This window comes from Ascidia mentula, chromosome 7 (genome assembly GCF_947561715.1).
Source record: "Ascidia mentula chromosome 7, kaAscMent1.1, whole genome shotgun sequence".
In the NCBI taxonomy this organism is placed as follows: Eukaryota; Metazoa; Chordata; class Ascidiacea; order Phlebobranchia; family Ascidiidae; genus Ascidia; species Ascidia mentula.
The window spans coordinates 1924704-1949268 of record NC_138572.1 but is presented as its reverse complement, the minus strand read 5'-3'; the positions used below and the strand labels follow the sequence as shown (position 1 = coordinate 1949268).

Genomic DNA, 24565 nt, shown 5'->3' with positions numbered 1-24565 from the left:
AAAAATATTGCATTTACGCTATATCGGTAATCCTTTTTATAGCATTTTTGACTGCATTGTACCTAAACAAACATCAACTAAACGTGTTTACTTAGACACGCAACTGTAACCAACGACGTTGTACCATTAAAAAAATTAATTACAGATCATGTGGTAAGTATTAGGCACAATTGACAAGTACAAAGCAAAAGAACTTCAAAAAGCTTGTGTCAAAGCACCGTTATTTAATGCACCGCATGCATAGAAATTGTTGATACAAAATTACTGCCCTTTGTAGTTGTGAAAGACGTTAAAATTTATATGAAATGGAAACGTATGTTTTTCGCAATTGTAATTATGGAACAGATTAGAATAGTATTAAGGCGATTTTAATTTATAATCCAAAGTTTGGTGAAACATGATGAGAAAAAGTTAGACAATAAGATATATTACAAATAACACGGCTCTAAAGTGCAGTGCTTGCTTCTGTTTCTTTAGTCGGTGTAGCCGCAGTTGCTCCCTCAGCTGGTGGCTTTAGCTTTTCCATGTGAACTTGCACGGTATCTTTGCAAGGGACTTTTTCGCTCACTGAACTGACTTTTGTGTCTGGCGGTTTCTTCCTTACCACAAGCGGAACTGAAACAGGAAAACAGATGACAACGATTGCGTGGTCTGGTTATAGAGTAGTGCTATGATCGTCAACGTTTATAAGGCGGTTACGCACCCTGCAAATCGTCATAGGACGGATTAGCTTTCTTGATGCCATAACGAAATCTGAACGAGGTTACGCAATTTTTTCTCGATGTTCACGGTTACTTTGTTGTCATTGTAACGGCTAAAGCGCCAACTTACCACAAGTAGCACACGAATAAAAACATTGAAAAGCTACATTCGCACTCAGGCGAGGCAAATGCTATTGAGACAAGCTTGTGATATCTCTTATAATATTAAACACCCACAGTGCGTTCCATTTAGGAACCTTTGGTTTAATATTAAAACGGCACCCACAGTTGCGACGTATCATTTAGGAACCTCTGGTTAACATGATTAAGAGGAATTTAATTTTTTAACCTCACCAAATTCAAAAATGCAATCATCCCCTTCAGCTAAACATCGGTGGCAAATCCGAACAGGGCAGGCTATATAATTTTAGTACCCTTGACAAAGCGACAGCGTCTGGTCGGTTTTTGTTGGCGCAAACACTATGTACACTAGGAAATTCAAATTGCTGTTCAAATATGCGGATACTGCCGAGTAATTGAAGTTCCACAAACATGTCTGGTTTACTTACACTCGACTGTCATTGCTAGAGTTTGATGTGGCTTTTTAATTAAATTTGGCACAGGAAAATTTTGTCAATATGGCTTTATTTCATGATTTTGTGTTAAGTTTAAGCCATAAAAAAACACCTATTGTGTGCAACCAGAAAGATGCTTTAATATTATACCAAGTTTGTTTTACTTTTTAATTACGGTACTTACGTCTCAATATGTAAATATTAAATGCAACGGCAATGGTACCAGCAGCAGTAGCGCACCAGGCACATATAAAACTGTAGCCCCATTCAGCTCCAGACGAGGAAACATGCTCTTCGTATTCGATGGTGTACGTTAGACAACCTATCAGATCCACGCCCACTAAAACATATATCAAGCTTGCTTTGATATTGGACATAATTAGGTAACATGTTAATATGTATTTATTTGGCTTCATTTTCGCTGTTTTAAGCACATTGTATGCTCACTTAGTGCGTCAGAACGCGGACTTTGTGCGTCAGGATTTAAAATACTGCGTCACTGTAAGTGGACTTTGTGCCAGTACTTACCCGATATGATGGAAAAAACAGTGATTGCCAACTTCATGAACTTCGTCTCTTTAAAAAACTTAAGAAAGCAGCAAACGAACGTGGCACACCACGTGAACACAGACACACATATCAATGCAATGGTCAAGTTGGTCAATACTGTAAAAGTCACAAGTAAATTCAATGTTAGATTAGTTATATGACCCTTCTGTTCAAAACGATGTTTTTATGATAGGTTGGGTTTTTTAGATATTCTTGTCCTCCTGCAGCAATAATGTTAAGTTTGGTTTTCATCAGTCTGTTGTGACGTTAATCTGTTATCAACCGCACGTTTTTGTCGAAAATTTGACGATTGGATTTAGCGCAGATACTACAGTGTCGACTTTTTACAATCTAGGTGATAAAGCACTGAAACGTGCAAAGCTGGTGATAATGTTGGTTCAAACTGTTAACAACTTTAAAAGCGAACCTACCCAATCCAACAGAGGTAGTTAGTAGCAAGATTAAAGAGAGTAGGATCGAAAAATGAGTTGACTCAGGGCAAATACTTGACTTTAGTTTAAATAAGATCGCAAAGCGTTGGTTAAGCACAAAGGGTTACCGTCGTTTTATGTCACTCTTCCGTGGGTTATCACTTACATTGTGCAAGTACTCAATCAACAAAGAAAGCAGTACATTTTACCATAAGCTTAACGGGGAATAACGCTTTATTTTTTTGTATAATTCTTTTCTCCCAAAAAAAATTAGATTGCAAACAAATTTAATTGCAAAAAAATAGACAGTGTAATTACCTGATTGGACCACGACGTTGAGCACAGACCAAAGATTTTGGATTCAGCCAGAACGGCAATGTGCAAACGCGTTATATTACGTGCCTTACTCAAATAAACTGGAAATCGAGTCTTTACTTACTAGGAACTTGATGAAACTGGCATTTTCCACCCTGGCAGTCTTCAAAAAGACCAAAGTTGTTTCTTCCCTCCACGATCCAGAAGTTGGAATCGACTGCTATGATGGAAAACACCAAACCGGCTAGCACAAAACCAGTCGCACAGGTGTTAACAACTCTGTACATATTAGCTTAATTGCGATTCACGTAGAGACCTTCATGTCACATGTTTATAAGATTTAGGAACTAAAGACATAAAAAACTTAAACTTTACCGAAAAAAACCGCAAGCCCTCAATGGTCTTCCGGATGTAATTCTAAAATGCTTGTAGCAAATCAAGTGACCTCGTCATTTTGTCATATAACAAATGGTTACCATACCTGTGAATGTTCAAAGCACACAAAAGCTTATTTTTCGCGCGACGTTCGAAATTCCGGACATTTAGCCCCTATGCCAATTTCCCCGGGCGCTGATTTTACCATTAAAATTCCAGACAAATCCACACGTCTGGCAATCCTGTCACAGCGAAGGAATTTCTAAAGTAAACGAAATAAGCTTTCCCCACAAAACCTAAATTTGGCCAAGTTTAACAATTCAACTCGATTCCTGCCATAAACACGTAAGGGTCCAGATACTCCACCTTTGTAAGCTACATTGCCGCATCACGAACTTTTTCAGTCTAGTGTAAACAACGCGAGTGGAATTACCCAGTACACTGCGCCTAACAATGTTTACCATTCACTGGGAACGAGAACTTTATCTTATTCATACAAAGTAAACGTGAGATTTTCTTGTAAAACTGTTCGCCCGTAAGTAACCTCACAGAATTTGCCCGTCCGCTTTTGTTCGTCGCCCTTTTAAACATTTAACAAACTTTTACACAAAACCCGCCGTAAAACCATTTGGTAAAACCTTTTCCCATTGTTCTGTCCAACATTTTTGGACTGGTTGGCCGAATCTGTTATCGGCACTGCTGCTGTGACAAGTTGTGAACACAAGTTAACAGTAAGTTCAGTGACACGCCTTGAAAGAAAACAACCGTTAATGCGAGGTTTTGTTTGAAGTCACTGTAATTAGTTCCCAATTTTCACTGTGAGCTTGCATACCACCTCTTTTGTTGGCTGACTCAAAGGATGACCATGAGCGTAAATCACGCTTTCGCAAACGCTGATGAGTCATAAAACTAAATTGAAGGTTACATTAATAAAAACAGCTGATTGTATTGTTGTCCGACAGTAAATGTGTGGCGTTGAGTGCCACAGAAGAACTAACTGTGACTTACAAACACAGCACAACTAACCCATTCTAAATTAAACGTCAACTGGTTTTACGTTAACAAACAGGCGTATTAAAACAGGCGCAACATCTTTTAAGCACCTGTGTATTTCGCAAAAGGGTTTAATGAAAAACAGACCCTTTTTGCGAACTTGAGCGTTCATTGCCAAGTCGAAAATCTCTTTAACAGCGCGAAGCATAATTATAAAGCACTGCTTTGTGTGAAGTGCCTGTCAACACTAGCTCTGTTTTTTGGAACTTTGGCGTCATGTCGCTCAAATATGTACGCGATACCGCGCAAAACAAAGATTTGATTAAGTTTCGTAAATTTACGCGGTCAGTTATGTGAAACTCTTAATCATATTTAAACAAACGCCTCATTTGACTTCTAGCAACGAGTGGCGTTGTTGTTTCTAAAACGTATGTTGCAGCCCTTTGGTGTCATCGTGCCGCATGAGCTAAGTTGACATCTGTATCGATGGATTGAGCATCACTTATACACCGGTCGCCACCCGTGGTGTTGTGTTATAGGGTGTCATGTTTGTTGTAAAAGGGCGCATCGAAACCACATACAGTTATCGTTATCGTATAACTCTTGTGCAAGCTACTAAGCAACATAGTTAATCCATTGGTTGTCGCCAATTTTTGCATTATCAATGTATTGGTATTTACCGTAAACAACCAGCGATACGAAAACATTGGTAGGCACATTTACGTGTATTAAATTCTTGGATTTTGACCACATCCGGGAGAGTTTGAACCCAGGATATCTTAGCCACGAATCCCGATCAGGTTTTTTTCTTTGTATATGGGTCGGGCGCTTGACCAATGCTGACAATCACCCGCTTATCACTTTGGTTTTCCATACAACAACGTCGGGAGTTCTTTCTAACCCCACCATGCGGAAATTATTATCCGATCGTTAACTACTAGGTGGCGCATGACGACAGCTTAATTTCAATCAGCCTCTGCAGTTACTAATCGTCAACATTGGTTAAGACATTCGACACACACACTTTGCACTAGAAAACCTGATTGGGATTCTTGTCCAACAAGAAAAGACGGGTTCGAAATCCTGTGCGTTAAAAATAAAATTAGCAATGAGTTTTCAAAGAAATTGAGTGGCATATGGTTGCATACTTCTGTCTTATTGAGCATAGGTGTACATGGTGACCGAAAAATTGCAATAGGGTTATTCAGTGATATTTTTCCTATTCTTGAATTATTTTATCTTCTGACATTGGGTTAGCATTTAAGAGTTTCGACATGAACCAGCCTCTAAGAATTCCTAATAAGGGTATTTGCTTGATTTTTTTTTTATAAAGAACGGGTGCGGTGAAGCAGGATATAATAGCCATCCTAGCTTTAAACCTTGTAGCGTCTGCTATTTTTGCGCCTTTGACGGTTTGTTTTATTCGTGATTTTACAACAGGAACGGCTACTTTCAATTCCATGTAACTTTGATGAACAAATTGATCTGCTACACCCAAAAAGTGAACTTCGAAATTGAAATTTGAATCACACACTACCCATCTCTTTGTGTTTCCGTGTCGCCCACTTGGCAAGCAAAAAGTTCGCCGGTGGGTCTAGATCTGTGTACAATATTGTGCATAGGTAGTGTGAGTGCTGACCTTTGATCCAGACCCGGCGTTGCTTCATCGAAATATTTGAATAGTCTTGTTTTGCAAACAAACTGCTACGAAGTTATTTCAGAAGTGATAATAACGGTGGGCAAGATTTTGTTTGCTGAAGGCACTTGTAATATTGGATCAATCTACTTTGGCAAACAACTGTTGCAATGGAGCTGAACGCTGTACAAATAGATATTGACTCAAAAACTCTTTGAATTCTAAGGGTAGCGTATATTGTTGATTCGAGCATTCATTAATTATAGTAAAAGCTACACAATTACTTCGTTTTGTTTGTGTATTTCTTTTCAAAGGTTTATGTGAAACTTTTTTGTCAGGTTTTGATGGGGGATCTGCAACCACCTTAAAATTGCCAGGCTAAATTATCAAGCAAATCCCTATTTTTGACGTAAAACAGACAATGAACTGTAAAATGAGGTTCACTAAGGAACTCTACGCCCAAACCAAAGCGCAAACTGTTGCGGCAAACGTGACAGGTCCAATGTGCAACACTGTGAAAAGTAAATTTTGCTTGGCGCCATAGCCAATGCGAAGTCTGGAGAACTTGGTTCTGTTCACGGATTATAAAAGAGTAAACTGAGTTCACTTTGAAACTTTGTGTTGCAACGCGATACGGGGAGGTTTCGTAAAGAGGCTAAAATAAATGCATATCTTAGTACGCCTAGTGTTTGGTATGCTACGTTAATCTTTAGTTTGCTGCTGCAACGAATATTTTAAATATTTTGAAAGCCAGGTACAACAATTTCTCCAAAGTATGACTGAACAATCAAAGTCCGTTGTGTCATCAATACGTCCAGCTTCCTTGGGTCATAAACTTGTGCTAAACAGTGATAGTGCCGAAAAATCGCAGTTTGGTTATGACAAATGGAGCTCCCAATACGACGGGGATTTAACTGGCGTCGGATATAAACTTCCTAAACTAGCTGCACAGGTCTGTATGAAGTACGCTTCAAACGCCCAATCAACGTCAATTCTGGATCTTGGTGCAGGTAAGTGACCAATGAAAGAATAAGGTTAAGTATGTATCGTAGGATTGTAAGCTTGTTGTGATATATCAACGCAGATTTTATATTTTTTGAGCTATTTCTACTAAATTATACGATGATGATTAGGAATAGGATTGTAGATCATTATTGTGGTACCACACCGGAAAACTTTATTTTGATACACACAGAGGGTTACTTGAATTAGTTTGTGGTTGCTTTGAAAGAAAGTATCTTCCTGCTGGGACAGTTAAGGAATTTAAACTTCTTCGTATCGCGACTTGCATCGTAGTATCCAATATTAAGGCGACTTACGCTGATTCGCTAAATTCAAACTTGCTCATGCAATAAATAGGTCTACATACTATCTAAAGTCGGTACACAGAATCTAATTTAGTTTTTGGTTTTAATTTATTCACAGGAACAGCCATGCTGGCAGAAAGCTTGCGCAACGACTGTTCTTTTGTTGGCGAGATTGATATTCTCGATGCCAATATGGAAATGCTTTACATGGGATGCAAAAAAGGTCTTAAACTCAGGTAAAGAATCGACACCGTAATATCACTGAATGTTGTCAAGCAAATTGGTCGTTTCAGAAACGTAATACGCCATTGGATAGACGGACCGCTACCTTTGCGACCGGAAACTTACGATGTTGTGTTTTGCATTGGGGCAATAGCAGTGCAGCACTGCCCACCTGCGACTATTCCGGTAAATAGCAGTTGCTTACGTTTAAAACATTCGTATGATTTGTTTTGAACGCACTGTCTGCAGCGTTAGTCAAATATTCGTTTCTCTGTTTTGTGTAGGCTATGTTCGAAATGGCAAAACCCGGCGGCTTGCTTATTGTGAACATAAGTCCATCGCTATCGGTGAAACATGACTCAGACTTGGAAACTTTCATTGAAGAAATGCAGAGTAGCAAGCAAGTAACACTGCTGGAGAAGAGCATTCATGAAGTTTACAACGGAGTTGGAAGAACCATAATCTACACATTTCGGAAGAATTAGATCGTGTTACGACCATGTTTGCATTATTATTCTAAGTAAATTAATTCGAAATATGGATAAATTCGAAATATTGATCTGTAACTTTTAGATTGTGCAATTTGAGTGCAATTCATGTGACCTTAAGTTCTCTATTTCCGATTAAACACATACGTACGTATACCACACATTAAACGCCACGTAATGAAATAAATATTTGAATCGGGGAACTTTCAAGAGCAATTAGAAAATACATTATGCCTGTTAGTCACAGCAGCAACACACTCAATAGATTTTGAAGAATGTAACATTTTAAATTACACAACCAGTTGCCCATAGCTTTCCCTCAAACAGGAAAGCAATCATTTCCGCCTATATATAATCCAGAAAGCGCGTCGGAAACCACGAACATTATTCGTCCCGAAACAACATGGTTAATCTATCAGTTGTCGTCAACTTGTGCATTATCTCAATTATATTGGTATTTACCATTGTTGCCACTGTAACCAATCATTGGTTTGAGTTTTTCGAGGGAAATTCCGGTTTGTTTCAAATATGCAGTGAAGGCATTTGTTTAAGTATTCCATCTAGAAGTGGTAAGTTTTTTCGCAATTGATGTTTTGTAACTCTATTGTCTTGCACTTTCTTGTTCCAGGAAAAATGATGACCCGAGGTTTCTTCGACGTTTCAATTTGCCCCAGCATTGGTGACGTCACTTATTCGAGGCAATGTCGGAATAATTTAACCTATGATACGAACAGTCAACGTGGGGTAATTTGGTATGTTGGAAACCAAAGGATTTATCGACGTTGACAGAATATTATAATTTACTAATGGCGCATTAGGTCGGTCAAGTTAGTTTCCTTACAACATTAAAAATTGTTCATACAGGTTACGAAGTTATGCAAAACGTCATTTTCAGAGCATGTTTCGAATTTTTTTCCATAGGATATTTTTTGGTCAGCATGCCAAAAAATATTTAGTCACTTGTGTGGTTATGATAATATAATTGTTCAATACCGGTTATTACTTTTTGTATTGAGATTACACATTCGTAAAAAAGGCAAACAAGATCTGAACACGTTTGGTAAGTTGCGTGTTTAAGAATGTTGTGGAGAAGTCTTATCAGAAACGTCTTACCACCGGAAATAGACAATTAGTAACTGTCGCGCCATTGTAGGAATAAGTCACGCTTTATGACGTCACAATGCCCAGGCATTCGAATCTTTAAATCGTGAAGTTTCAGTCACAGTGTTATCAGCCCAAACTGCGATTGAATCTAGTTAGAAGGTTAACTATGAAGATCATACCAGTCCAGATTTTATGCTTTTCTGTGTTAACATTAGCGTTCGTGGTTGCGAGCCTATCTACAAGTCACTGGGTTGAAATTGAAGGGGGAACTTCCTATTCAGGATTGTTTTTCTTTTGTTTGAATGGAACTTGTGATGGAGATGATGGAAGATTGCAAAGTCAGTAGTGGTTTAACGTTATTACTAAAAAAAAACAAATTTTGTAAAAATATTGGTTGAAATGCATGCATTAAACTGCGTTTCTGGACAAAAAGTAACCAAACAAAATATTGTCTTGTGCTAACCCACCTGTAACATATCTCCAATATTTATTTGCCACTTTATTCGGTGTTGATGTTATGGTGTAGTGTCATTGACCTCGCAGCTTTAAAAATTGGCGGCACGCTTCTGACGTAACAATAAGTACTTATATACACGCAGTGATCAGCCTTAGTCCTGATGTGGTAACGTTAAAGGATGCAAACATTGAAAGGATGCTTATAACGTATTTAATAAAAATTAAAACATAATTGTACAGTTCACACCTGTTAGGAAAGTCTGCTACAATTAATTGGTAATTTGGATCGTTTTTTCCTTACTGGTTAGCGTTGTTCAATATTGAAAAATGTTTTAAACCTAAAGCGAAACGTTGCTGACAATTCGCGTCATCAATTTCATCAATTCTCGTTGAACATTTTCCATACCTCTGAAATCGCGTTTATCATTTGTGCATAACAATCATTCATTGTCATACAAACACGTCATTAAAATAAGTCCAATGAACCCGGAAAGAAACTCCATTATCGTTTTCAGTGACCACTTTCCAACAACTAATCCTTATTCAAGCCTAACGTAATGGATTTCTTTATGGAATAGGGAAGTTATAAAAGGAAAAACAGTATCATGTGTTCAAATCAGCCTGTTTCGTAAAAGTTTGTTTTTTTACGATACGTGTCACGACACTCGTTGACGTCACAAACAAACTAAGACTGGTTTGCCAAAATATGCGTTTGTCTGTCACGATTTACAGTAGCAAAAAGTTTCGTGTAAAAACCTACCAAATCCTCAAATGAACACACGTACAAAAACGAATTAAACAATATTTATGCTTGTTTAATTTTTATGAACAAAAATATTCATATAAATTAGGCCGCTCATAACGTGTGCAAAGGCATTAAATTTGTTTCAGGTTTTTATCAATAACCAATTGAATATTAAATACTTTTACTGATTTTTAACTGCCACCATTTTAAGAATTAAGCATTCAAAATTTTGACTTAATTTCAAATATTGTAAATTTTAGCCTAACACAATCTATATAGACGTAAAATTTGTGAATGAAACTTTGCATCGATTGAAAATCACCAATACACATTTTTTTTCCAGTTGTCTACAAGGGGATAGTGCAGACCACAGCTGCTTACATGGTTATGGGATTAATTACTCTTCTTATAGCCGCTATTCTGTGGGTTATGGAAATTCGAGAGGAAAAAGGAAACCGCCTAATTTCCGGAACATTCTTTACAACGCTAACAAGTGAGAAGTTTGTTCGAAAGCACTTTAGGTTGTGACACAAAATCACAAAAATTTGGCTCGACTGGTACACCGAAAATGCTTTTTTAACACGTTGTTGATATGCACTAATATTCCGTTTAACATCAAATCAACGCTATGAAACCATGTAGGCTACATTTAATGCAAAATCAAAAGCAAAACCAATCTAATATTTCCTTTATTTTATATCTATTTTAGCTTTATTTCTTCTTGTGGCCTGTTGTGTGTTTGCCGAAGTGGCAGCGTTCGGTCAAACATTTGGATACAGTTACGGGTTTGCATGGGCAGCTTTCGTGTTCAGCTTTATTTCGTTTCTCACCAGCCTGTATGCGGCCATACAAGCAAATAAAGGAAACTGCTGCGACTGTGCTCCGCCAGGTTCATCTACTATCTAGTGGCGGAATTGACAGCTGCACTTTTACCTTTATCCCTTTGTTGTTTGTTTGATTTATTGTTTGGTCTGGTTTAATTTGCAAAATGCATGTGCTACAAATTTGGCAAAAATCACACTGCGTATCAAAAATAAGTTGTGTTGTATGTGTTCCAGTTACTATATCCATATAGTGGAATAATTTTCTATTGCATATTTACCACTCTCTTATTCTTTGTTTAAATTATTGTTCTGGTCCGGTTTAATTTTCCAATGATGAAATTGTATGTGCCACTAAAATGACACATGGGGTATCAAAAATAAATTGCTTTTTGTGTTTTGCGCATTTTTAAAAAGTTGGTAAAGTTTCAATTGGAGATTTCAAGGGTTTCAAGGTTTAGTAAAAAGCAGTAACGTGACTTCACCGCAAATTTTTTCAACGGCGAAAATCTTGGATTTAATCTGTGACGACACCAACGACACACAGTGTGCTGTGCTAGTAACATGACATCAAGACCTATAGCGCCTATGTGATTTTTTAATTGCTTTCATCGAGATATCTAAAAATTAAACTGCACTGTGAATAAATAACTGCCACACTCACAAAGCACGTTTTGCGGGCACGAACTTTTGCCAGTACGTTGTGTATGTCAGCCCACTGTTTAAATGATACATGGTAACGTCAGTATTACGAAAATATCCTGGTTTTTGAGCCCATTTGGCGGATTATTACAAATTTGGTCAAGTTTTTTTTTATTGATTATTATATTTCACTTTGAACATTAAAATAACACAAACATTTCAATCTTCGGAAATGAAAACATCACGTTTGTGCATACAGAACCAAGTCTAAATTCCACGGATAAAATTATTGATAAATGCGAATACAACATATGTGGTATTATTGTGAAATGTATTCCTCCGTCGAACTAGTCCTCAATTTTGTCTAAAAAACAAAAACGAAGCCATTTAATTCTTCTAAATTTATCCATAGCATGCATTAGATGACGTCATGAACTTAATTTGTTTGATTATTTTAATTTTACTTCAGAAACTTACTATGTGTCAAACATCACAAACTGCTTTCCTTCTTGCAGCGGAAGATGTTTATTTATGCTAGAAGTTAAAAATTTATTTCGGATAGAATATGCCAATTAACACGGTTGAGCCATTACTGAACTTTAGTTGCAGAGGTAAACTCAAGCTAAACCATGTGTTACGAATTTATATTTGGTTTCTATGTCAGTATAAAATTTTGTACACCTTGTGCGATCTTCACCATATCAAAACCTTTGCGAAATATTGTTCTATACCAAGCACGAAACCTGATTGGGAGTCGTGAACAGGGTAACCCTGGTTCGAATCCCGGTGTAGTAAAAAATACACGACATATAAAAAGTATTTTTTTCCACCAGATATCCTGATCAGGTGTTCTTCTTGTTTTACGGTCGGTCGCTTGACAGATATTAAATTTACTTACGAGCAGCTCCAACTATGGCCACAACAGCGCCAATGGCGTTGAAAATGAATGCCACCCATCCAACGTAGAAGCTGTAGCCAAACCAGTTGCTGCTTCCAAAAAAGATATTCATGCCAGTAAACACGCCGCATGCAATCATGAGGAACACCACTATAAAGTAATATAAGGTATAACATATCGAGGAAATATATTTATTAACTCATTTCAAACATAATTTAACTGTAAATGCGGGTTTTTGCATCTCTTGCTTTTAACAGCGTTACGCAGTTTACAATTTGTTTTTCACCACATAATTCGAGCTACGAAAAATGGCCCCAAAACAGCTTTGAAATGTGCTCTTACTTCCTAAAACAATAAGCACACTGGCAGCAACTTTAAGCATTTTCATGTCTTTATAAAAGCAGAACCCCAAAAAGAACAGAGAAGCACATTGTGAAACCATTGCCATGACTCCAAATGCGGCTGTCGCCTTTTTGTACGGTGCATCTGTTGGTAAAAAAAGACAGTTTTAAAATTGAAGTAAAGCAAGGGTTCATTATAAACTTTATCTACTGTAAATTACTTTGTTGTAGAAATACAATGACAGTTAGTTTTTAGTGAGGTGGCCACTGCCAAAAAAACAGCATATTTAAGTCGACTCCACTGTGACGTCATGATTTAGATGCGTGCACGTGTATGCAAATTTATGGTTGGCGAGGGGCGTGGCGTTTGCACCGTTTTCTACGTAGTGCCTTTTAACACCCTTTAATACAAGATTTTATGCAGTCTTACGTGCAACTTCGTCGAAACAAAAGACGAATCTGCAGTGCCTGAAAATGCCGAAGGAGCTGTTGTTGTTTTGAGTCCAAGCCGGTGTTGCAAAGGCAACGATGCTCAGGACGATGGTTACAACCAGAAGACCCATGACTGTAGCAATGATAGGATTCACTTTCGCCATTATTTATAGATCACACACGTCAACGTTTTGAGTCTATGATAAATTTGATGCAAAACCTGAACAACACAACCCAAGCCTTATGAATAGTAAACTTGCTTACGACTGGTTCGTTGAGTTAGATAAATAATATCATTCGATATCTTACGAAACATAGCACTATACATCTGATGTACATTTTGGCAATCGAAAATTATTAATCTGATGTATATTTCCGCATATCAAGGCAACTACTGCTTAGAACTGTACTTCTCAAGAACGCATTTTACTTCGCCAAATGGATTTCGTTCGCAAAACTTCAAGCATTATCCAACTAAGTGCAGTATTTTATCTATCAACAACTGATTTTCCTGACTTTTGTACTCAATTAAATTCTGTAAAACCTGTGATCTAATAATGAAAACTCGCTTCTCTGGAACTGCAGCCCGGGGCTTCCAAGCTGATAAGTGATTGAATAAACTAAAGCGATTCTACATCTTCTGATCGGCCGTGAAAGGTTTGGATCTCCATATCTTCATTATAATGTGGATCGTGATTGGCCGAGATTACCATCTTCGTTGTAAAGCTTCGTATATTCCTGTATTCACAAGATATTACGGATGGGATGTAAAAATACTCGTAAACGAGATGCCGTTTTATCACAACGGATCCTTTTATAAATAGCTGGAAGCATTACTACTGTCAAAACTTCCGGCAAGTTCAGCCGAACACTTTTCAATAAAACCATCTTTTCATGATTATGACTTTCTCTGCGTTTGTTATTGAGAAATGATTGCATGGTTTCCAACGAAGGCTGTGCATAAACATTTACTACTCTGGTAATGTTTGCTGTCGAAATTATTTTATTTCATTTTTTTATGACAGCATAGACGTTTCTTGGTCAATCATAATAAACATGCAAGAGAAATGATTCTGAGTAACTGTGAAAACCTTTGATTATTGGGCAGAAAAATTAAAGAGCAATTAACATTGTAACCAACATATGTCGTTCCGTTTACGATTGAAATTATGACTTTTCCAAAGAGTTACATAAATTTCGCTCTTATATCACGTATAACGACTTTAACTGTATGCCATTAAGCCCTATGATGATCACAAAGTTCAGGGCATTATACAACAAATGCTACTTGTTTGCATTCAACTTTTTTGAAAATAAAACTATTTCCAATCTTGTAGATTTGACGAGAAGTAACAATAAATCAAAAGTTATTTTGTCATCATTTGTTCACAAGCTTGCCAAGACACACCCTTTTATTAGGCAAACACGTTCACAACTTCGAAACTTTACACAATACTAAAAGCTAGATAATTGGAAAAACGAACAATCTATCACATTTAAAACACGCATCAGAAAATTTGTTTTACAAATACCAAGACTCAAATATTTGACATTGTTTTTGGTTTCTTTTTTTGATAACTTTAAAATTCAACGAAAGACACACGTTAAATTTTCATAATTATGAATCAAATTTTTCATCGTTCACAGGGTGATCTTTGATTTTCCCCTTGTCGTGTTTGTGCAGACTGTTATAGCAGACGTGGTAATTGATCCTTTAGTCCTCAATTTTGTCTGAAATTAAAACAAAGTAAAATTGAACAAATCTTTGTTACCAAGCCTAAATGTAATCTATGTAGCTTTTCATTTTTCATTTTTTGGAGAACCTATGCCGACATACAGAGTGATTTTTTTTGAAACTAATCCAACAAGGAATACACTTTTAAATGTACTTAATCACGGGTTGCTGTAAAATCACTGACATCACTACACGTGATTAGATTATTTTAAGATACCGGAACATACTTACACGAGGCACCAGCTATAGCTGTAACCGCAGCGAAGAAGTTGAAGATGAAAGCAACCCAGCCCAAGTAAAAACTGTAGCCGAATGGAAACGCGGCACGATAACTTCCAGCAAAAACAGCGCAGCAAATCAGCAAAAACAGCACTAAACAGAGATATACAGTTGTAAATAGGCAACAAGCCTGCGTTTACTCATTCATACGTGCATAAATTACTGTATCATTTTTGTTTTTCCTATGTCATGAATTACTGCATAATTTTATATGTGTTTATATTTACATAAATTAAGTATGTGAGAATCTTACTTGCTATCACAGTTAAGGCACAACCGGCGGCTTTTAACGGCATCTTGTTTTTGTAAAAACAAAATCCAAAGCAAAACAGGGAACTGATCTGAGCCAAAATTGCCATCACTCCGAAGGCACCACTTGCCTTGGTGTGAGCTGCCAGTGTTTCTGCAAAAAGTTAAAACAATGAAGGTAGCACAGTAGTTTTACAAACATCAATACGACTTAATCTTGATTGTAAATAACAGTGTAAATGGACCTTATAAATGTTTAAATGTAATGATTGATTTTAGTGTGCTTTTAGATGTATGACATAACTGGCCGATTAATCAAAATGTTTTTAAACGTAATTTTTTGAAGACTACACTCACATGACAATGCATTTGCACACACTTACGTGTAGGTCGGTCCCAACAATTTCCTTTATAACAATAGCGAAACAAGCCCCACGATAGATTGTTGTTTACGACCCAAACTGGCGTTGCCACAGCCACGATTGTAAAAATGAGAGTTGCAAACAGAAGGGCCATTACCCCACCAAGAACTGGATTTACTTTCATGTTTGCAATTCTCTATCTATTTAGTCTTCCTAAATATTTCTGGTTAGTAAGTATGCCTTAGTTAATCTTAAAGTAACGTTGGGAATCTTGCCAAATTTGGTTATTTTTAAAGCTGAAACTCATCAAGCAAGGATCTATATGGCAATCGCATCACAACGTTGGAAGGTTTTTGAAGCAAAAACTCTCACAGGCAACTTGGGAAATTTAATACTTTTATTTATGAATGATGCAAACAGGATTAAGCAATCAGTTTACTTTCCGTTACAGCTTGCTTCTTATAAGCTTTAATTGTCGGCTACGCGAAAATCTTGTCTCACTCGTGTAATATATTTAATTCCCTGCCCGAACGTACGGTTTTAACGTGTCTGCCTTTGTTGTAAAATGATTCTCGCGATGATGACAACTAGGTACAGTTATTGGTAACTAATTTAAATGCACTAACAATTCTTGTACATATGATAAACAAGCACTGTGACAGACCACTGGTTCAACTGCGACAGCACAAAGTAACAATACACACGGTATGATTTTACCCATCGTGACATAGTCACTGGATTAACACCTGCACCATTTCACGCAAAGGGCATTTACGTTGTTGACATTTTGAACAAACGTTATTTGATGCAAATGAGAGTGGGATAAATCATGCATGCGCCCAATGCACTATCTTCTCTGTTTTGATTATTCTGTTCTTAGAAAATTAACGCCTACATATTACACGCACACTGGACGGAAAACAGAAAATGTGCAACAAATTTATATTAATAAAAACGTGGCCATCAATCAATCGTTGAAACAACAGTCAGAAACAAACTGTTATGAAATCAACCTTTTAACACTTATGTAACGCTTAATAATGCTATATTTTACTTGACAGAATCATGACCTTAAACACAACTACATGTGAGGGGCAACCGCATGGACACAACGCAACTATACCAATATCGTGTTCTTGGTGCATTGTTTACATTTGGCCACACGAACCACGATCAGTTTTTCTTCTAGGCACATGGGTCGGTCGCTTGACCAATGTTGCCACAATTCAATGGTTGACTCTATGCTGCCACCTTCCGTGAAACTTTGCCTACGGGGTTCATTCAATTTCGGCTTACGCCGACTCTGGTAGTGGTTATGCAATATGTCCTGCTATGTTGTGATTTAACATATTTTTATTACAAATTAAGACAAAATTATTTTTAAAGGTAAAAGATTGGAGAAGTGAATACGTTTTCATTGGCGGAACTAATAAACAGGAAATTCCTTTAATGGACGACTGCATCGACAAAACTCGTTCGTTTTGGAATGTACTTTTACGCAAATTTGTTTTGAAACAAGTATGATGTCAACTGAGCATCAACGGTTTCTTATATAAATAAAATCACTATTCGTCACTATTATGTATCTGGTAATTTCAACGGGTAATACAAATACAATTATTCATCATAAACTGCATCTAAGAACAATTTTTCGGTACTTTGAAACAGTATTCATTGCGCACTGCAACCAAGGTTGGTTTTGCATCAAAACTCGAGTTCAATAATGTGGAAACTTTGTGAAGCAATGGATGAAAATCTTGCCGAAGTCGAATTATAAATGTCAATTGGTCCTTGACTTTGTGCGATTATGGCCCGTAAAAGAAGAATAAATTGTTAAAGGCCCTTGACATGTGGTAAGCCTCTGTCTGACTCAGTACAACCCACGTCAACGGACTTTGGGAATATGCGTGGATATCAGGTTATTTATACAACACTAATAGTTCGTTGACTCAGAAACCTATCTAATAAGTGCTAATTACGCGCAGAAAATAGGTGATACTTCCGCACGCATTACGCATGAAGTATACCGTAAGTATATACCGCAATAATAACTTTCTCCTGTTGAAGTTTAATTTCGCGCCTAAATATATCCTTTGCGTTGTTATTCGCGCGTATTTTATTCTCCTGGAATTTTTTATTAGTTAACGGTCAACTAGCGCTGAACAAGTTTAATAAACAAGTCTGGCTACACAGTATACGTTTTTGCTTATCGGTGTCTCGCATGAATGGAAATGAGAGGTGTATTTACATACTGTTCCATCCGAAGGCTTAAATTTACATTGATCTTTTACCAGTGTGCCGTCTGGCAAGTTGCGGAGGTAGAAACCACAGATTGTTATCTCCGTAGATGAAATCACTGGAAACGTGTCAGCGATTCTGTTTGCGGCCTGCAGCTTTAATCGAATAGAAGAAGGGAAACGGACGTTCATACGAAAAAAGGTCGTAGTGTCACCGAGACTTTTAAAACGCCTTGCTGAGGAAATATCGTCCAAAGAAACCCACGCAGGGTGAATTAAAAACTTATAGTGATTTGATGAGACAGTTTATAAAAACAAAGTGGAAGGATGCAAAGTAGCAAAAAATACAAATATAGTGACTGGACAAGGCATTAAAGAAAATGATTGTTTGTTTTAGGTGTAGAGCGAAAACTTGTGCGTTGACTGTGGGTTTCTGAGCACCGGAACTACCTACAAGAAAGGTATGGAAGTTGTTATGGAACAATATAATTTTTTTTTCTTATTGGGAATTTTGCGTATTAATTGCACAAGTACGACGTAATCGTAATAAAAGAAAAAAACAGTGTAAAATTATGGATAATGTTAAAAAGTTATTAGTTTTTAAATGGTATTTTTGACACAAAACACATTGTTAGTAGTCCTAATTGTGGATAATTTTGCCCAGTAAATGTGTTCTTTTTGCCAAAAAAAGCTTTAAAACGCTCAGTTTTTCACCTTGATTGAACTTAGGCATTTAATATAATTGTCGCAGGTAAACCTGTTTGAATCGTTAACACGTCATAAATGCCTTGTAGGTGGACAAGTATAGAATGTATGCATCATAAAAGCGTTCGGATAAACGCCCTATGACCGAACAATGGCTCTTGTCCCCTCGGGGCGCGACAAAAACATCACATGTGTGCTTTTGGGTAAATTTTGCTCGTAAAGTTAGAAAGTGATTCAATGCTGTTTATAGGTGTCAGTAAGTAATAAAGTGGGAGCATGAAAATCACGGAGTATAAATTCCCCTGCTTGTCCGGTTTTTGTTGTCAACGAGAAAAATAAATCTTAAACTGTTTCTTTTTTTTGAACTCAGAAAAAACGATTATTTTTGAAATGTTGTTGTGTTTTGTTGCGTTTATTATTAAATCAGCGGTACTTTGGTTACTAAACTATTGAAGATAAAATCCTACTTCATGTAAATGAATGCAGGTGGTATAACTATAGTTTAGTAAGCAAAGTACTGCCGATTTAATAATAAACGCGACAAAATACAACAACATTTCAAAAATATTCGTTTTTTCTGAGTTTAAAAAAAAAACAGTTTAAGATTATTTTTCTCATTGCCAACAAAACCGGACTCGTTTCAATTTGAATTGCCGCCAGAATATAATCGCAGACTCTGTTCCAGCAAAATTACACTTAAATAATCCCATCAGTCGAAGCAAATGCTTATACAAGAAATGTAACAAAAGGAAATGCAAATACTAAAATTAAACCAATAAGGACAGCGTTTACCCAACGGGATACAGATTGCCAAGAATCGAATGTGGTTTTTGACACTTGATCCGGCAGCTGCAACCGCTGCCTGCGGCTAATTTAACAAACATCATCTAAAAATTGTTCGTTGCAGTTTATTTGCGAGTTCATGAACACTTGAATCGTTAAGATATGCCTTAGGCAAACACAGACGGCATTTCAACTTAAAAATGTCAATCGTTTAAAGGTCTGTTTGAGGCACCCAGAATTAAAACATTGGTGGAAGCTTACAAGGTATTTTCGCGGTGGTAATTTTGCAATAGGTCATCGATGTTTGCCAAATATATGACTAACGAAATTTACATAGAAGGTTTGAGCCATCGCTCAAGGGCATGTGCGTTCTGCTTGTATTAAAATATACCTGGTCTATTGAGGTTAATGAAATTATTTGCATTTGCTAAATTCGTTTGCAAATCATTTATTCATTAATGAACAAATTTCTAAATTCCTTGAACATATGACGACGGACGTATTTTGATGCCATTGCGTTTTCAAATATGTCTGTTACATCAAAACGGCGTTTAATTTCAAGTATCGCAGTGTAATAAAAACTAAACTGGATCGTCTAGTACCAGGGTACACTGGCCAGATCAAAGTTGCAAAAACAGGTAATGCCAGGCCAGGCGAAATACAATTTTATGCAAAAACATTGACTGACATGTCTGTATATGATCGTTGTTTTAGCCACACATTAGAACACTAAACACAACACAAACAGTTCACACCTTTTTCGAGCGGTCAAGACCGGATTGACAAAAAACTGCACGTGTCCAGGGTTTAAAACGAAAATATAATGTGCACTTAGGCGGCAAAGTCTTTTTTTCTGCGTCAACCTTCAATATATTTCCTAACTCTGTTTAGTGCGAGATGACCAAACAACAGGAAGAAGCTGACGACAGAAAGGAGAGAGGTCAGTGGGGAAGCAAAGCTGAATTTCTTCTCTCTTGCATCGGATACTGTGTCGGACTCGGCAATGTGTGGAGATTTCCTTATTTGGCGTACGACAACGGCGGAGGTGACGTCACAGTAATGTTTGCAAAATCACACCATGCATAAATATGACTGTTGTGACGTTTCAATAATACATGTAATGGCTGAATAGCTGCGAGACACTGAAGATCTTTTGTATTTCAGGTTCGTTTTTAATTCCTTACCTAATCATGCTGACGTTTTGCGGAATTCCCCTATTCATGATCGAGTTGACCCTCGGCCAGTTTTCGGGCTTTGGAGCGGTCACGTGTTGGAGAGCGAGTCCCCTGTTCAAAGGTGTGTGAATGTTAAGAATGAAACTTCACATTTTATGAAATTTTTGTAAGCTTTTCACATGAAAGAATTGAATTTTTGGAAATTGATGCACCATATACTCTATAGAGGATTGCCCTTATTTCAAAACATTATTTGAACTTTTAGGAATTGGAATCGGGATGGTGTTCGTATCTTTCTTCGTTATTATCTACTACAACGTCATAATCGCCTACGCCCTCTTCTACCTTTTTGCATCGTTCCAATCCGTTCTCCCATGGACTATAGCATGCGGTGAATGGTGGAATTCACAGCCATGTGCAGTTACAAATGTAAGCATATAATCAATCTTATTTCAAATTTAGAACTGACGCGTTTTGCCATAAGAAAGACAGCAACAACGTGGCTTAGATGCGTTGAGACTTAAATCGTACTTCAGGGCGCTTGAAAAATGTAAAGTATGTCTTATACCAAAGGTCCACTTTTTCATTGGCAAGACTAGTGCTACTTACCCGCGAGATTACTTACTGTAAGTGGAGCCGAAGGGTTTGGAGGGTCGCACTTCAATCCTTTAAGCACCACACAAGGGTCACTGACCACTGGTCACAGCATTCGTCTGGAATGAGATGTGAACTACGTTTAAAACCTACAAATAAAAAACGTAAAATGGTTACATCGCCAGAGTACGATGGGCAACGCTACAACCACTGTTGCTACGACAACCGAAGTCATGACAACGTATGATCCCACTGCAAGTGCAAACTTCACATTCGTGAATTCAACGAATTTGACCGCGGTAAACGCAACGCGCCGCATCAGTCCAAGTGAAGAATATTGGAAGTAAGTGTCACGGAAATTACATTTCTGCAAATAAACAAAATGATTCATTTTGACCTAAAAGGTTGTTGTTACAATATCATATTTTGGTAAAAACATATTTTTTAAAGCAATCGGGTTTTACGCATCAACAAGAGCACTGGCATCGGAGATCCTGGAATAGTGTTGTGGGATTTGTGTCTGTGTTTGTTGCTGGCCTGGATTCTTGTGTTCTTGTGTCTCATCAAAGGCGTGAAATCGTCAGGAAAGGTGCGCTAAATAGTTTTCTTTCTTATTAAAACAACACGCCCCATCAAAGTAAAATATTTTAAGAAAATATTGACAAATTCTTTCAATTATCCAGAGAATCATTATAGCTGTTTGCTTCTTAAAGGTTAATTTAACGTTGTGATTTAATATGTCTTTTTTTCTGGAGATAAACCTTAAAAAATCTAATTTGGTGTAATTGTTAGGTTACGTACGGATCAAATTAGATCCAGGAAGTTTTTCTTGTCATATAAACTTGTGTGTGCAATGCAGGTCGTCTATTTCACCGCAACCTTCCCCTACATCATCCTCATCATTCTACTGGTGAGAGGCTGCACGCTAGAGGGCGCCCTTGATGGCATTTTGTTTTATGTCCGACCAAAGTGGCACAAACTCCAAACAGCAAAAGTAAGCGAAGCCACAAGACAATCTCCTCGTATTTTCTAAAGATTATCATAATGTCCATAGGTGTGGAAAGATGCAGCTACCCAGATTTTCTACTCTCTTGGAATATCGTTTGGAGGGTTGCTCACTTTTGCTTCTTACAACAAGTTTGACAACAATATCTACAGGTAAAAGCCTTGTAATTTTTTTATATACGCTATGTAACCACAAAGTGTATTTGTATAAACCAATCAAACTAATTTAAAACAACGCCATAAACACAAACTTCAGCAATTTCTATATACAGTGAATGATAAAATTCCAACATTTTTAACCAGAGACACACTGATCGTGGCCATTGGCAACTGCGCAACGAGCATCTTTGCTGGATTTGTCATCTTCTCTGTGATTGGTCACATGGCTTTTAAACTCGGTCTTCAAGTCAAAGAAGTTGCAGCACAAGGTGCGTAGAAGTTACACAAAAGTGAATGCAAACCTCCCTACAACAAAACTATTATTTAGGTCCTGGATTAGCTTTCATAGTTTATCCTGAAGCCGTTTCCCTTCTTCCTGTTCCTCAGCTCTGGTCGATCCTTTTCTTTTTCATGCTTCTCACACTCGGCCTCGACAGCCAGGTAACAAACTGTAGGAATAAAACCGAAAAGTCAAACGTAGAACGCGCTTTTTCTCCTAAACCTTGTCAGGAAAAATTGGTTGATCGAGCTGGGCTCAATGCCTGGGAAGCGAAGCCTGTAAACCTAATGATTATAATACGATAGCTGTGATCGCCAAGTAAGGACCTGCGCAGTGGGGCGATCCTGTCAATCATGCCGTTGCATGAAACATTGCCGCAAACCTTATGAAATCACGTTTACGTCGTCCCAGCCTGAAAAACGATTTCGGACCACTAAAATTTTCCATGCTTAATTTTGTCCACAATCAATAGTTTTCTTTGTGTATTTGTTCCTAGTTTTCAAAATATGCCATTTTTCTTTTCAGTTTGCTATGGTTGAAACAATAATCACTGGTCTATTGGACGAGTTTCCAAAGTTGTTGCGCCCGAAAAAGAGCTTTGTTACAGCTGCAATTTGTACCTTGAGCTTCCTTCTTGGAATTCTACTCGTCACAGAGGTAATTGAAATTGAATCAAACTATTCACGTAATTGGTACGGTTTGATAATTATATTTTTGTACTGTGTCTAATGTGTAACTTCGCAGGGTGGAATGTATTGGTTTCAGCTTTACAACAATTATTCGGCATTTTACGGACTTCTGCTTCTGTCATTTATTCTATGTGTGGTCGCAAATTGGGGATACGGTGAGTCTTTTCAATTCCTAATCAGGAACGTAAACATTTACAATCTTGACAAAAATGTCTAACTTTTCCAAAACAAAATCTCCACGCGGATCTAACAATTATTAAAACAAAGAGCGCATTTTATCAGTTATTAACGTATATATTTTTATATTGGTTAGGATTCTTTTTCACCTACAAATGGAGACTGGTGAGCGACATCAAGTTGATGATCGGGTTTCAGCCAAACTGGTATTTCCGGATCAACTGGATGATCATCACTCCCGGCTTGATACTGGTAAGTTGTTTGTTTATTTTGCACTTTATCCCTTGTTTATTTACAAAGCTACACGTTTTACAAGCAAACCCGTTTTGTAACAACCCCATTCTTGTACAGTTTGTAGTAATTTACTCTGCGATTTACCACGGGCCGATGGCTTACCCCACACCAGAAGATGTATATCCTCCTTGGGCTGACAACTTGGGACTTTGCATGAGCATCACCTGTGTAGCTGTAATACCTCTGTACATGATGTACCGGATCTGTCTGGCTTTATACAGGAAGGAGTCAATTATAAATGTAAGAAGCACACTTGCATTTTGACACATCTTTTATGATTGAGTAATGCCAATATATCACAAAATGTTTATATACAAGTAATTTCTTGATAAAAAAAACTGCTATTCAGACTAACCACAAGCTTCAAATTACAGCTCTTTCGACCTAGTGAAAAATGGGGACCACAAGATCCTTATATTTCGTATGATCATCTTAAAGGAGCTGATTCACGTGACACGCCATTGCCAGTTCTCAGTGAACCGCCAACTTATCAGCAACAGGTCACTGACAAAGTTCCCGATGCTTATCCAGAATCGCCTTGAACGATTATGTTGCATGGTCGCCCTTTTGCGCTTTTGTCAGATATACGCAATAGGAATGTATGAATTAGATTAACAACTAATTTACATTTAGTGCCTTTTTACTAACCATAAACTGAGCAATTTTATCGCTTTTATTTCCATTTTATCTGTTTTCCCGAGAAAGTATCATGACGGACAGATAGATAGCTTTGCTTAAACTTTGTTAAAGGTTTAATCACATGACTAAAATCATTGCCGTTTCGCAAATTGTTTTAGGGGTTTTATTAACA

At 37.3% G+C, this 24565-nt stretch overlaps 5 protein-coding genes across 5 annotated transcripts; 3 read left to right on the top strand and 2 right to left on the bottom strand.

The window, feature by feature from the left end:
- Positions 1-158: 158 nt before the first annotated feature.
- LOC145909041 (uncharacterized) lies at positions 159-2884 on the bottom strand. The gene is made up of 4 exons (XM_082996363.1): positions 2696-2884; positions 1805-1942; positions 1461-1616; positions 159-615 (listed from the first exon to the last, which is right to left on the bottom strand). Exons 1-4 carry the CDS (start codon positions 2856-2858, stop codon positions 446-448), a joined length of 627 nt encoding a protein of 208 aa, XP_082852489.1. The 5' UTR covers positions 2859-2884; the 3' UTR covers positions 159-445.
- A 3466-nt stretch (positions 2885-6350) lies between these two features.
- LOC145908910 (methyltransferase-like protein 27) lies at positions 6351-7589 on the top strand. Its single transcript, XM_082996228.1, has 4 exons — positions 6351-6585; positions 7001-7118; positions 7176-7290; positions 7389-7589. Exons 1-4 carry the CDS (start codon positions 6351-6353, stop codon positions 7587-7589), a joined length of 669 nt encoding a protein of 222 aa, XP_082852354.1.
- Positions 7590-8832: 1243 nt separating this feature from the next.
- On the top strand, positions 8833-11028 carry LOC145909081 (epithelial membrane protein 1-like). The gene is made up of 3 exons (XM_082996401.1): positions 8833-9034; positions 10241-10390; positions 10607-11028. Exons 1-3 carry the CDS (start codon positions 8863-8865, stop codon positions 10801-10803), a joined length of 519 nt encoding a protein of 172 aa, XP_082852527.1. The 5' UTR covers positions 8833-8862; the 3' UTR covers positions 10804-11028.
- A 3717-nt stretch (positions 11029-14745) lies between these two features.
- LOC145908907 (epithelial membrane protein 1-like) lies at positions 14746-15840 on the bottom strand. The gene is made up of 4 exons (XM_082996226.1): positions 15678-15840; positions 15299-15448; positions 14998-15138; positions 14746-14762 (listed from the first exon to the last, which is right to left on the bottom strand). The coding sequence occupies exons 1-4, from the start codon at positions 15838-15840 to the stop codon at positions 14746-14748; spliced, it is 471 nt and encodes a 156-aa protein (XP_082852352.1).
- A 2452-nt stretch (positions 15841-18292) lies between these two features.
- On the top strand, positions 18293-24548 carry LOC145909231 (sodium-dependent proline transporter-like). The gene is made up of 15 exons (XM_082996562.1): positions 18293-18354; positions 20273-20426; positions 20546-20677; positions 20822-20985; positions 21336-21493; positions 21601-21739; positions 22010-22144; positions 22205-22308; positions 22459-22583; positions 22643-22755; positions 23120-23251; positions 23339-23438; positions 23597-23712; positions 23812-23994; positions 24129-24548. Exons 2-15 carry the CDS (start codon positions 20279-20281, stop codon positions 24294-24296), a joined length of 1917 nt encoding a protein of 638 aa, XP_082852688.1. The 5' UTR covers positions 18293-18354; positions 20273-20278; the 3' UTR covers positions 24297-24548.
- The last annotated feature ends 17 nt before the right edge of the window (positions 24549-24565 follow it).